The 15,474-nt window shown below is 39.4% G+C and overlaps 1 protein-coding gene across 1 annotated transcript in view; it reads right to left on the bottom strand.

The window, feature by feature from the left end:
• Positions 1-15,474, bottom strand: part of LOC134536491 (cell adhesion molecule Dscam2-like) — a 160,424-nt gene that overhangs the window by 77,340 nt on the left and 67,610 nt on the right. The window contains exons 6-7 of the mRNA XM_063376213.1: positions 4,974-5,112; positions 146-314 (exon numbers count right to left, since the gene is read on the bottom strand). Coding sequence (XP_063232283.1) covers positions 146-314; positions 4,974-5,112 — 308 coding nt within the window. The remainder of the gene's footprint in view (positions 1-145; positions 315-4,973; positions 5,113-15,474) is intronic.

Genomic DNA, 15,474 nt, shown 5'->3' with positions numbered 1-15,474 from the left:
TTCATGGAGATGTGGTGGGAGGGGCTTGGCAGTTACCTGCCTCCTGGGTGGAGCATGACTCCTCCTGGAAGCGGGTGATGGTGGCGCGCCTACGTGGAATATGCGTGGCTTCATGGAGATGTGGTGGGAGGGGCTTGGCAGTTACCTGCCTCCTGGGTGGAGCGTGGCGCGCGGGTGGGGGGGCTCCTCGCTCTGCCAGCCCGTGACGGCGACCAGAGCGTGCACGAAGCTGGGCACGTCGCACCTCAGCATCGCCACGTTGCCGGTCAGCGTGAGCGCGCTCTGGACCTGCACCTGGTAGGGCTGCGACACGTCTGCAACACGCAGTGCAGTCAGTGGGGGTAAGGACTGCTTTCTATATGTGAATAATTAAAATCATATTGGAAGTGACTTCACCAAAGAAACATGGACTAGACTTAGTGAACTAAGAAGTGCGACCTTCATAAAATAATGAATTTTACCTGCATGTGTATAAAGTGAAAAAATAAATAATATATTTGATTGAAATATTTTTTGTTTTATTTCTCTAAATCTAATTTAGAACTAAAAGCATGCTCTCCTAAGCATACAGGGTTAATTAAATTTACTAATTACGTATTAAACAGTCTAGTTTCCCGGTATAATAAATAAAAAACATCAATATCACATGAAACAGCAGGACTTTGCGTTTTACTCGGCTATTCCCTACTACTTAATATTTTCAATAGGTACATTTTTTTCTGGTGTGGCGTTATCTCCAATTATATAAATAAATAATGTTACAACAGTGACCAGTTTATCGGTAACTGTAGATGTGTCCAGTGATTATATATAAGGGCTTAGTTTTCCACTTTTAATACTTTGTTTTCTTTCTGCAGCCACAAATATTTTTTTTGTTATAAAATTGCTGCCGTATTTTATTGGTGTAATTCTTACTCACCCAATGTCGTGAAAAATTCTGAATATTCCCTTAATATTTGTTTGACAATAAAATAAAACATGCGTTCTTTGAATCCTACAAAACTATCTTGAAAGCTAGTTCCCAAAATATTTTTTTTCTTAAATCGCACCAATATGTAACTGTTTTCACGTTGTGACGGGCGGGCGCACCAGGAAACTGCAAAGCGCGGGGGAAAATGAGAGTTATTTCCCGAGCACCAAAACTGCGAGCGAGATTGAAAATTTCCGCCTTCAAGCCAGAGGAAGCGAGACCAGTTCTTCGGCTGGGAGGAGCATATCTCTCTCTCTCTCTCTCTCTCTCTTTCTGTCTCCCTCTCACTCAACCCTCCTTTTCTTCTCTCTCTTTCTCCGGTGTTTTCATAAAGCACACGGCACGGATTGCTGGGACAGCCCCGAGGCTTGCAGACTTCTTCTAAAACTAAGCCCTTTTGATAAAACTAAGGGTGAGAGAGACAGGAACAGTAAGATGATTCAATAGTTTTAATAGATATCAAATTTCTATATTTTAGTTTTATAAATTTGGCTTCTTATAAGTATATTAAATAATGTAGTAAAATTCCTGAAGTTTACTGTAAATGGCTGCAATGTTTTCCTCGCGAATAATCGCCGTTTGGCACTGAATTCATTTTAGGGAATGACCACTGTGACAAAACTGTATACAGACAATATGTTATGGTCATTAGATGTCCTACAATGTGTGATATTTACTTAAACGAAAACAAATTTTCAACATGAAACGATGAAAACGTGTTATAAAATAAAAGCCGTGAAACCAATATGGCGTATTTCGGCTCCTATCTCTCCCCCTTAAAGTGGATTGTTGAATAGACACGCAACCAAAGGCACATGAGGTGCACATCTTACTAAAATATTTCACAGTCTCTGAAAATATTGTCACAAGACTACGATTTTATTTCTAAACATAAGATAATTTTTTTTTTAATGTGTAATATCTTAGCTCTCAGTGGGAGTAATTTCGTGGATGCGACGGAAGTCGAGGGACGGAAGTGTGTAACAGGAAGTAGGAAAAAGGACGCACCATTCAATTTTATTTTAAGAAATATTAATACCATCTTGTTAAACAGACTTATATTTAAGTTTCAAAGGGGGAAATGTTTTACAGTTTTTCCTTAAAATAAATACTTAAAAAATTAAAGACAAATTTAAGATTTTAAAATAACACCTTCTTTAATGTGTACGCAGAATATAAACGAAACAATGAATCACTAGAGAGCAAAAGTGAATATTATTCACTTATTAAGTATTTTTTTTTACAATCAATGGTGCTATCCTGTTAACCAGGAACATAGTTCGGTTTTATAAAGCATTCAGTACTTCCCTAAAACGAATACTTTAGAAGATATGAGCACTTAAAAGGTTTTGGTGGTGTTTGGGATATGTTAGATTTATTTATGGGTACAGTAATATATAATAATAATGAATAATAAATAGTAATGGTTTTATATAGAACAACAGTTTTATATAAGCGCATGTGCAAGTGCTGGTTCGTTGTTTTCTCGCTTGCAGCGCCACCGACGTGAAATGGCGACTCTTGAGCGTAAAACGTTTTGTGTTCTGTAATTTTCTAAGATTGAATATGTAATTTCAGTTAAACTGACGTATTTTTTAAAGTTTAATTGTAATCCACCATGTGGCAAAACATCCGCAGATGGTATAGGCGATTCTAGACAACAGAGCTCTTATTCGCTGGCCTCCACGTTCACCTGACATAAAATGTCAGTTTTACTTTTCACCTATAAGCACTTTCTTTACCAAGCCATACAAAAGTACAGTAATTATAAATATTTTTTTTCTAAAAAATTTGGGCATGCTACAGATTTATGCTGGAACTAATACGAGATGAAGTGACTGTTAGTGGAATGCAATGTCTATCTGTGAAGGGTAGCAGAAAAAAAAAGTGTTCCCTCGAGATAAATCAATTTTTGTTAGCGTAAAAAAAGTAAATTATTAAATCTGTAGAATCGCTAGTTATAAAGGATTACCTTTTATTCCACTGGCTAATTACCATGAAATAATACAATGTAATGGCTCTTTTAAGTTGTTGTCTTGTAATGAAACTTATTGACTGGTAATACTCGATACGTGCAAAATTTTTCAGGTTATAATAATTGATACGGAACTGTTACTCTTCTGAGACGTTTAGTTGTTTTGTTTAATGAGACACGACAGAACATTAATAAAAAAGGAGACACGGTGCAACGAAGTAAAAGAAAATAATGATGGGCAAATATTTGGGAATGAAAGAAGTGCCCGTTAGGAAATAAATTTAAAAAACGAGGCGGGAGGGGTGGTTGAGAAGATAAGGAGTAAACGTGACGCAAAGACGAGTTTTCGTAACTAAGAGACAAGAAACATCATAACATTATTAGTAAATAAAAGTTCACAAGTTATTTAAGGAACTGTGCTGTCTTCATTATAAAAGACAGTTAACTTTTCGAGTTATTGGATCCGGCAAAAATATTCAGTCCATATCGTACGGTAATTAAGGGCTCCACCTATCTGGACATACATACGGTGCGCAGAGCTTCAGGAAAAACAAGGCAATTTAAAACTACTCAAGATATCCGAGTGGGGTCTTTTTTATGAAAATCATTTAATAATTCGCCGAGGGCCGATAAGTAGTTTAGTTTCCGGATTAATTTTTTTTAAATTTTTTTAAGAGTGAAAATGCCTAAAAGGCGTGTTTTGAAAGTATTTTTTTAGGCTTAAAACCACCGGTACATATTCTAGAAAGCACTTAAGGGACTTGCATTATACATTTATCTTCATTTCTCTGCAATATAATTTTATGGTCAAAGCTCAAACTTCATAGTTGTCCTATGCATGACGAGAAGACTGCGCGTCAGTTCAGAACCTTGCGCTTAGAGGCGATACCGCGCTATAAATGCCAGCGAGTGTCACGCTTATCATCCCGCCTCACTAACACCGATACTCACATGTCTAGGCAGACCACTTAACACCAAAATTCAGTCCATCACTCTTTTCTAGCCTTGTGTTTCTATGAATTTCGACTGTTGTGGCGTTAAGTGGTTCGGGGCTTTCCCGTTTTCCCCAAAGCGAAATTAAGATTTAATATTCTTGAAAAAAAAATTTTAACATAACATTTCAGACCAAAAATATTTTTTTTTGTAGTTGAAGTTTTCTTATTCAAAATATATATCGTGAAAATTTTAACCTTAAACAGTAAATCATATATCAATTGTACAAACAAGTAGTTCCCTAATTTAAATGTTATTACTTGAGTACCTTCACGGTCAGAAAAGTCTACAAATGTAGCAAACATACGGAAATCTTAATGAACATCTACATTGAATTTACGGAGATCTGCTCCGATATTTGGTGAAACGCATCCGACCTTTGTACTGAGCTTCCGTATTAGTTTTAGGTTTGGGGGTTCAGGGCTAATATTGACGAAGAAACATAAAGTGTCCTTCTCCGATTACCCCCAGAAATACTCGTTCCTAGTGCGGTTAAATTATTCCCAGATGTTTCTCACGCACCTGTCGAGGAACCAGGGTGAACCAGGCATCGGCGCCCGGCCTTGGGAAGCCTTCTTTTCACAGACGAGAGAGCCAAACTCCCGATCGTGCATCTTCGGTTTTTTTTGTTCATTGTAATAGGTTAGGTTAGCTACATTATAAATACTTTAAAACATCGTGGACGGTTGATTTGGATATGATAGCTACATTAAAGATACTGTGAAATCATGTAAACGGTTTTCTAGTCCTGGATAGCTAGGTACATATTAAAAAGTTATTTGCTAAGAAACCATAAAATTATTTTACAGTATTTTTAATGTAGCTATACTTACCTAATATAAACAACCATCCACAATGTTTTAAAGTATGTATAATGTAGCTAACCTATCCTAATCGACAGCAATATTTAATGCCACACCGGTTTATACAATGCGAGCATGAACTTCGGGGAACTTCGGGTATGTCTCTCTCGTGTGTGAGATGAAGGCATCAGCGCCCGGCCGACGGTGCGATGGAGCCAGTGACGTCACTCACCGGCTCGCACGCGGCAGTCGCGGCTGACCACGACGCCGCCGGGGTTGGCAGCCCTGCAGCGGTACGTGGCCACGTGGATCTCCGGGGTGAACTCGTCCGCCGCGAAGGGCGGGAAGTGCAGGCTGCCGTTACTCAGCAGCTCCCTGCGGAGTTACAGCAGCGGCGGTTATCGCTGCAACACCTCTCCTGTCAATTACTTTGTGTCAGAGCCTCAATAACCAGTGATAACCTTTCTATTGACGTGATAACGTCTTACAAATCGATGAACGCCGGCTGCACGCACGAAAAATTGTCACGTTCCGCCTGAGCCGAGCGTGCAAGAACCGGCCAACCACCGTGCGAGGAAAATCTTCTATAGCATCACACGTGTTAAGGCGGGCTTTTAAACTAATTGTTCGTGATTATATTTAAACAAACTATTTAAATTAAATTTGCAATAAATGTAAATAATATTTGAAAATTAAAAAAGTATGCAATTATTCATCAATGTTTTCTTATGAAGTTATCACGTAAAATTATCGTCCGTAAACCGACTTTACAGACAACCCCCCCCCCCCCCTTTTTTTATATTCGCGATTGTTATTCTCTTGATTATTGCACTAGAAATTATGGACTGATGGCATGACAAGGAGGTGTTGTTGGCAATGTACCAATGGAAGGGGTTCGACAGGATTTTATACTCAACCACATATTTCTCAAAAAACTGCACAACAAATAAAAAAAGAGCGCGTGTAACTCAGTACACGAGATAGAAGTGAAACTTCTTTGGTTATTCAACCTGCTTGCCAATAATGCATGAATTTTTGCATCCCGCATGCAAGTGCCCAGGGTTTTCCCTGTGTCTATGCAGGTTTTACCTGGGCCCAACTTATCTAGGTTATAGTCTAGAATAGTCAGTGAGGGGAGTTAGTCATGGCGCCAATCGCTGCTATGGCTGGCCAATCCCCCTCCTAGCACACGATGCATGCTCCCTCTCCCGCATGGCTAACCCCTGCATGATTAGAGCGTATAGGCTTCGGCCTGAGACGCACTTAGTCTCCCTCCCTAACCCAGACCCCTCCCAAATACACTTAGTTTTAATATAGGTTAGGAAAAAAAAATTAATCGAGGGTTCGGCCTGAGATGCACTTAGTCTTCCCTACCCAGACCCCTCCCAAATACACTTAGTTATTAGTTAGGTTAGGAAAAAAAAACATTTAACAACAATGTTTCACGAAAACTTTGTATTAAAATTCAGCCTTGAAATTTTGCTCTCATCGCGCTCAAAGTAGTTTCACTTCAATAATGATAATCGCATTAAAGTTCACGATGCTGACCGGTTTTCAGCTTTTCGGGCTTGCCTTTGAACCTCACAATAAATGGCTTCATTAGTCTCGCATTCATATAAAACCTTATAAGTCTTGTGCGCTCAACTACAGGAAGTGCAATTACATTGAAAATGTTCTTGGGAAGAAACATATACAGTTCATTGGGTTGATATCTACAAGGAACCAGGTAATGTTCACACATACATACACACACAAATATATATAAATATATAGTATGCAAGCGTTTGCATTATAGCAAGTTATGAATTTTCTCTCTTAATGCTTCGGAAAAATATGAATTGTAGAATCATAAGTCTAAAATTAAAAATAATTTGACCTCCATTGGTTTAAAAACCCATGCTAACCAGTCATAAGGTCAGGACTTCTGCAGCAGGATAATTCCTTTTGTATTTCATTGTATTAGACGGGATTTTTACAGGTTTCATACGATCCCTTGCTTCTGACTTCTTTTATTCCCATTTCACAGTTTACTGCAACTCGTTATTAAATCCTTTCATCGCCAAGCGCACAATTTTTTTTTCGACGTTTTAAATCATACCAGAACTTATAACACTATCACACTTGAAATGTTGTTTGTCCAACTGTCCTGACTAACCTGTTATCCTGCCATGTAAAATACTTCACAAAAAAAAAACATGTGTATGCATCTTGGACCTGGCCTTTCATATCTGCAGTCTTTGATGTGATTTTTTATTTCAGCTGTGTGTGACACAAATCCGCATCTTTTTTTAATTAATTTATTTGTGATAACGGCGGTGCACGAGGCGGTTCTAGCCTCGGCTCGAGCCCAATTTGGAAAGAGGTCACGGCATTCCCCAGGTCGCAGCGTTTGCGCTCCCTTGTTCTCGCTTTGTGGCGGCCCCTGGCCTCTGTAGTCGAGCTAGCGAGGGGGAAATTTCAAGCCCCACAGGCGAAAATCTCTCTCACCCCCACCCCCGTCTCCGCTGCCAGTGCCACAAAGTGCGTTTCGCTTTTGTTCCTCCTTCCCCGGCGTCAGGACGCGCGCTCGGGCGCTCAGGGGGGAGGGGAGGGGGTGGAAACCCCGGGAACGCTCAGGCGCAACGGAGATTGAACACCGGACATGATGCGAACTTCCCTCCTATCTCCCTCCCTCTGCTCGCTAGACCCCTCCCCCGCCCCTCCCCTGACCCCTTGCAGCCACCCCAGCCATCAGATGCCGCATAGCTTTTGCCGTGTCACGTCGCGCAGAACCGACGTGTTCCCTCTACTAACAGATCACAGGCGCCGTTTTTTTTGTTACGCGGCGGTCACTCATCTCAGGTAGGGGGAAAACTTGACCTGTTGTTTCCACCTGTCAGGTGGCTGTCAGATGGTGCTGACTGGGTCTGTCCATCATTGCAGCCGCTGGGAAACGCGCTTGTAAAGATATTCTTTTTCAAGCTGCCATTTTCATTTAAAATACATTTATTCTTGAGAATAAAAAAATATTTTAGTGAATAAAATCTAATTTTTTAAACTGACATAAACTAAAATTGGGTGTTTGTCAAATGTCTAAGTAACATAACACATGAACATTTGACAGTTTATAAGCTGTCACTGAAAATAATTTTTGGCAAATTTAAAGAAATTATTGTTTTTACTTATTTCGGTTGGTATAAAATACTACGAGTACGCTACTGGCATCTGGGTTTCCTAATCATAGAAGTTTATTTCCACGATCTCTTAATTTAAGGTGAAAAATGCCCACCATTTAGAATTTTTAAATCAATTTGTAAACTTTTTAACTTTTAAATTATCATATATATCAAAGCTAATCATAATATAAAAATATCTGTGAAAATATATTGTGGTCAGATTAGTGATGACACTAATTAGAGCTTAATATTATTAATTTTAAAATAACAATATAATTTTTAAGCCATGATGTGGAGAGTTTTTGAACACACGACTTAAAAATATAAACTATAATATAAGAAAAAGAGCGTTTGTATTGATCGGTTTGTAAGAAGTAAACTCGAAAACTACTGAAACGACATCAAAAATTGTTTCACTCTAAGAAGCCTCATTGTTTCAGACGGACAAAGGCTTTGTTTTATTATTTTTAAACTTTTCCTTATGTATAGAATTATTTGCAGCTAAAAAGGTATAAAAATCATCCAAACTTAAGGTTTTCTTGGCTTACCGTTACAGACGTTACGAACTATGTTCTTATGTCGTCATACCACACAGCCACATGAGCCGCAATAGCAATAAAGATTATATTAATGCCTACGCTTAAATTTTCTATGAACATTCCATTTCAATTATTACTGTGTTTTAAATTTTTAAAAAGATGTAAATTTATTTTGATTTTATATATTTCTACCAATATTTATTGGTGTACCTTCTGTTATCAGTAATTTTTACAGAGATTTTGACATAGAACCAAGCAGACTGCATCAGAATGCTTTGTGACGAAACGAAAATCACACCCGTCAGCGAAGGGTAGGTAGGGTCGTAGCATAGCCAACTAAAATATAAAGAAATACCATAAAGGAACAAGAGGGAGAAGTCTGATCAACTTTTACAGTAAAATTTAATTAAATCTGAGCTTAAATTCGTGGGGAATGACAGTTTTATGTCGTCATCGACTGCGCCTCTTCAAACGCGTGATTAATTGGGGCTTACGACGAGCTTGCCCATGCCGCTCCAGCGCGGAGATATAAATAATCCGCTGTTGGCATCGGTGTCGGTGTGGACTGCGCGGGATCCTCGTTATAACGACCTATCAGCGGGCGGCCCCGTGATTGGCTGCGCGCTTTCAGCCGCCGGGGGTGGGGGGTGGATCCCCAGCCAATCAGCGTCGCCCACCTCGGTCAACAACAGGCGAAACAGGCTCGCTTACTGATGCGCTCTTTCAGTGATTCCTGCAATGGGGATGATTTATTTAAAACCAAATGTTGGAAAAACGTCGACATGAAGAACGGGCAACGGAAGACGGACACAAAAAACCCAAAGAAAACAAGCCAAAATCAGCCCATATAAAAGGTTAAATGCTTAGACAGCATAGAGAATTTTGTTGAAGGAATTAGTCAGAATAAGATCAAAGAACAGAAACAGTAGGCTTCCTAAGACAGAACAGGGCTTACGTTTTGGGAAATGAGATCTGTTCCCGTCATCAGGAACGAACATACAGACCTTTTTCTGTGTTTGTGAATTCATCGTTCATTGTCTCTTCTTCAGGTTTTCTCTGTATTAAAACGTTCACTGACGTCTAGAGCTGCGACCAGTTCGCGGTATAGACTATCGTTAGCAAGGGACACCGAATGCATTGCTCCGACGGACGTGGGAGTCCAGACCGCGACACGCGCCAAGCATCTGGTCTGGTGGCTCCTCACTACAATTGACGTCATACGCGCATTAGGGTGGCTCAATCTCGCCACACCCTCCCTGCTCCCCCTCCCTCCTTCGGCGCTGTTATCTACCCTTTAATGTCATGCGGGCTTCCTGAAGCCACTGCGTGGAGTGGCGGGAATAAACACCTCTTTTCTGGGTGTTTCGAGCGTCGGGTTGGCCCAGGATGGATCAACATGTCACAGCCATTCCCGACGATTCGAGAAGGACTGTCGGTGGGTATAAAAGCAGCGACGTTGGTCTCTGCGGGAGTTCGGAGAGTTCCGCGAGTGAAGTGTGAGATGGGCGAAGAGGGTGAGAGACCCCCTCGAGAGTGGCGTGACAAGGAGCGACAGGACCGTGAGAGTGTGACTGAGTGGCGCGAGACTGTCTGTGTGGACAGGTGCGAGGTAAGGGGCGAACCACTGTCGAGCCTAGCTCCAGTGAGGAGTGTGAAATGTGGAACTTGACAGACATTGAGTGACTTATGTTCAGACATTTTTGTGCATTTATTTGTTATTAATGTAAATATTAGTAATTAATAAAATTATATAAAATTATAATTGAACTATCTTCAAGTTGTTTCTATCTGTCTACTCACTCGGAGAAAGTGACGGAGTATTTATTATTATAAAAACCTAGCTTTGTATGAAGTAAGCAATTCAGAATTTTTCTTTAAATAAATTAATTATTTAAAAACGACACTTTACTAGTTCATTATTCTAATTTTGCTCAAGGCTACAGAGAAACTCAAGTTGCGCATGCTTGAAATAACTCTGCAGGTGAAGATAGACAACATGATAGTTATAATTGTTCTTCCCTAGGCGCCAGAGGTCACGGTGTTTGAGCGACCACGTCACTCGCTCCCCGCCCAGACGACACTGGTTCGAGTCCGGACGGAGCCTAAACCGCTCGGGTACTGGCTGAATTATTCTGCGGTATTCCATAATTGTTTGTCTTCTTCACAATAGTTATTCACGTTTTTTTAAGATTATTACTTAAATAAACACTAGTTACTAGCAAATGAGTTGCTATCTAATAGAAACATTCTGTTAACAATATGAAAAATCGTACATGCATAAGTTTTAAATGTCTGGAAATATCCATTAGGATTGTGCTCTACACTTCTTGATTTCATTAGAACACAGAATCTTATACGTATGCTTGATATTATTTGCGACGTACAAATACCATGCCTAGCAGACGCCATAACTTCCACTCCCACAGCCCTGGAGATAATTACCTCCGCGGTAAAGCTATGCGTTGCAAATTTCCGCGCCGGTTTCGGCGCATCGATTCATTTACGAAAAGAGATCTTCCTGCTTAGGTAACACTCATCCGTCTCTTTCTGTCTCTCTCCCTTTGCGCGCGGGAAATCCTGTCGACCTCAGAACTAATGACGAGGGCTTAACAGCAAGCGAACGAAGAGAAGGGTTACCCGCTCAACTCCTCCCCCCCCCCCCTAACAACCCCTCCTAGGCATTCATGTTTCTTAATAAGGGCGCCGTGTTTACTGCCAAATATCCCGTCTTTTGTCCGTAATCCCCGGGCCGAAGTACCGTCGGGAGAGATTTTTTTTTACACCGACTACCCTCTCTTTTGGCCTCAGCGGGAGACCTTTTCTTGCTTCATGAATTTTCATGGCTGCCACGCGGAAGTAATCCACAATTATAACGTGCGCGCGCTCCCCCGAGCAGATCTGCGCCCTGCGCCCTTCTGCCCTTCTGTCGAGGGCCCCTCGCTCGCCACTGGCATTACCTCTGACCACAGGGCTTACTCCTGAAGAGTTGTCGCGCCACCCTTTCAACATCTCACCAGGTATTTACGTGAATGGTAATACAAGTGTTTATGATTGTCAAAACTTGCGTGAGATTTTTTTTTGCAGCTATTAGAAAAAAAAATCGGTAAGTGTGTGTTGATGAAATTTGAGGTAAAACATAAAATGCAAGAGATTATTCGTGATAAGTTTTTTTAAAGTAAAGGTCTAAAATAATAATTGCAACAACAGAAAATTCAATAACCAAAAACGGCGTGTGAAACTATACTTTAAACATATTTTAATTCTAAAACATCAAAGTAGTAGGAAAGTAGGGGTTCCAGATCAGGCGGAGGATTTGAGGAGCCAATAAACTAAGTACTAAAGGGTAAAAATCGTGTAAACAGCCACAAAAAAAACTGTTTTACAGCTACTCAAAAGGCTAAATACATCCCATTTTCTTTAAAGAAAAATTATTTTTTCAAGGGAAAAATTATCTTTTCGAGGAATAATTTCTCTCCAAAAGTATGAAAAATTAAAAAGTCCACTAAATGACTTAGAAACCTACCTACATGCCACCAGCAATCATCTGGTATCATCTTGGCCACCATATTTGATAAAAAAAGTTTTAAATAATGAAACTTAATATTACCATAAAATTACGATAAAACTGTAATGACATCACAGTTCAAACATGCTTTAAGTCTTTGAGTTTATAGCCTACGGTACAAACACCACCAATGGAAATTGAATAAAAAAATTTAATTAAACTTTTTTTTATTTACTACGTAATAAAATTGATCAAATATGCCGTTATATAAATTTATTGAGAAAACAGTTGACTTGTATTTTATCATGAAATAACGTAAAGAAAATTAGAATTAAATATAATTTCATTACTTCTTTTTAAAGAAGTTTAACTGTGTAACAATTGCTGAGGCATATTTTTCCAATTTTGTAAACAGATCCACAGATAACCACATAACATCGTATACAGTTTTTTATTGATTACTAGCAGTATTATGTGTTACGGACGAAGTACGTACATAAAAAACGATTTGTCGAAAAAAAAATATATCATACACTCAGCTGCGTATATATATATATCTATATATGAACATATATTGTTGTGTCTGCAACAGTTTACTCAGTGTAAGTATAGGGAGAAGAAATTTTGTCGTATTACTAAATTATTTGTTACAAATGTTACTACATCTTACGGAACTATTCTTTATTTAACAAGACCTACTTCCATCTGGAATAATGTAGCAATTTAAAAGTAAAATAATGTTTGAAGTCCGTCCAGTGGTTACGAAAAAAACCTACTGACTCACTTTATTAGTACAGATAAAAGGTTACTTCACCCGTTCCACCATGCCGTGTATTATTTATTTTCGCCTCAACAGTTAAACAAACTTTTACATTTCCATGAAAATCACTTTCTAAACGCTGAAATGTCCCTTTTGCACGACAGCTCCATGTAACGCCACAGCAGTGCATGTGCCGTGCGAATTTAAAGCAAACACAATTAGAAGCAGACGGAGTTTGTCGGGAGCAAACAGCGCTCTCAATGTCATGTTCTGACAAGCGGTGAGCGACGCGAACATTTACCCGCTCGGACCACAGATGTCCCATACTGTGTTTGGTGACATGCGTCTGTTTGCCTGAAGGAAGACCCATTTCAAGGTTGTTGTTTAAATATAAAAGAAAAATTGAGAGCCAATAACACAGGTCGTAACACAAGTAACAGAACAAACATATACACAAGTTATAAGATTTTCGAAATTATTTAAGAACAAATGCAAACATGCAAAAACTGTACTTCAAAACCAAACGAGCATTAGTCACAAATTAATTGGTTAATTTTAAACTTGAGTTACATAAATGCTTTATCAATTATATTTTTTTAATAAAAATACATATGCGTGTGCCTGGTGAAAATAGAATTTATGATTTAAATTCTTGGAAATAGCATAAATGTTTCAACAGCCACAGCTTCAGAGAATTTAAACTGGACTTATGTTTGTCTAGCTTGACTTATGCTCTTAAAATTCTGTCTTCATGCTTAATAAATTTGTTCAATGCATAAGAATGTAATATTTTGATATGAAACGATATTTTAAGACATAATTAACAATAAAATAAAAAATCACAAATTTTGAAATAATGCTTTTGTGGTTCTGGATTACTGAATAACGGAAGTTATTCGCAAAACATGTAACAATTATTTTTTAACCGGGCTGTGTGAATTTTCTTACTACAGATCCTCATTCTAACTCGGAAATATTCATACCAAGACTTTACTTCGGTAAATTTAGCAAATGCAACGGGCCTACGACGATGCATAACGATGCAGTGGCCGTTGCTCTGGATACGCAGAAGGTATCAACAATGCAAAAGCCCGTTGGCATGGATACAAATAAAGCTTCAACAATGCAATTACGAAATTTATATATAATCTGATACGACTCACACGCCACGTACGTTGATGGTACTGTGTCAGAAACTTTCGCGAAAGTACCAACAACTATACAAAGTTTCAAATCAATCTGATGAACGATGCGTGAACGTAAAGAATACGAACACACAAACATTCATTTTTATATATAAAATATTAGCATGTGTTCCAAAACTCATAAAAATCAGATCATTATTAAAAACAATCATCTAGACAAACAAATTCACATTAAAATAGAACTGCTCAAAGCCATTCAAGTTGTTTGGGCTTTATTCGTTTTATTTACAACTTTTGCTATGAACATAATTAATAATTAATAAAACATACTTATGTTCATCTGGAATAATGTAGATTTTAAATGAAAGATTTCCGAAATCGGTAGAGACGTTTTTTGAGCTTGTTTCCAACAAAAAAAAAATCACATTCTCTCTTTAGAGTTATAGAGGTTATGTTGAACCCTACCAATCTCCCTCCGTGTTCCCTTTAAACAATTTCCCTTCTCTGTTCACAGAGAAAAGTACTGTTGAATAATATTTGTTGTGATCATTAACTTTGTGAATATATTTATGGAAATCATATTAATTGTGAATAAATTATCGCTGCTCTCATAAATCTCGCTCAACTTACAAAAAAAAAAAATCCTTGTTGCCACTTAAAAGGCTTAGGCCTACCAATTTTTTCAAAATGTCTATCAAGCCATGTCATAAATTTTACCAGGAAAGTTTAGTATTTTATACATTTTTTTTTCACATGCGCAAGTTGGCAACACTGCTCCCTGCTCCTCGTCAGCGCGTGGGACGGGAGTTGCCAGGGCTTTACTTCCACCGCGGCGCTGCGTGTGTGAAGTAGGGGGAAAGCAGGGGTTCTGACTCAAAGGCTCTCCTTCCCCTCGCCCCCCCTCGCCACGAAGCCGAGCGTCGTCGCGGAAGTGCGGCGGCTCGCCGCGCGGAGCGCTGGCGGCGCGGTGCGTCGTTCCCACGCTAATTAGAGTCTGTTCGGCGTGGCGGCTGCTCCTGGAATCCGCTTACCCCAGAGTGCGCGGCCGCGCCAGGTCCCGGGAACAGGACGCCAGCAGCTCGGCTGCGCGCGTCTCACGGCGGGAGAGAAGTTGCACGGCGAAGGAAAAACAAATGCTAAATCCCGGAGAATACTCTGCTTCCATTTCCTTCTTTTATGCTACTCCCGGTAATATCCTTCTTACCGCCAGAACTTTCTCCGTCTGTTGTTTTCCACAACAGTACGAAGAAAAGATACTCATCTCGGATTACCAGCGGGAACATCAACCTAATCGCCAAACAAAACGAAACTCCACCGGTGTACCCTTGAAGTTGCACAGTTTCACAATCCCTATTCTATGAATTTCATTAACAATCTTGTGGCTTACGCGCGAACTCTTGAAACTTGCCGAACGTTGCCAACGTTTCCTCGGATTGTTTACGTAAGAACCAGCTAACAGGGAAACCACTTTAATTTGTTTGAGCAGCGATGCCAGTGCATTTTCAATCCTCCTTCTCTCGCGTTATTTTCATTCAGTCTGTGGCTTCTAGGCCACGGCAAAGGCAAATTCATTTATTTTTTTGTTAAAGTTGACATGATTTTTACTGACATTTATGTATTAAACATGTT

Source organism: Bacillus rossius, chromosome 11 (assembly GCF_032445375.1).
Source record: "Bacillus rossius redtenbacheri isolate Brsri chromosome 11, Brsri_v3, whole genome shotgun sequence".
Classification (NCBI taxonomy): domain Eukaryota; kingdom Metazoa; phylum Arthropoda; class Insecta; order Phasmatodea; family Bacillidae; genus Bacillus; species Bacillus rossius.
Note: the sequence above shows the minus strand (reverse complement) of the source record. Positions and strands in the feature narration are given on the sequence as shown.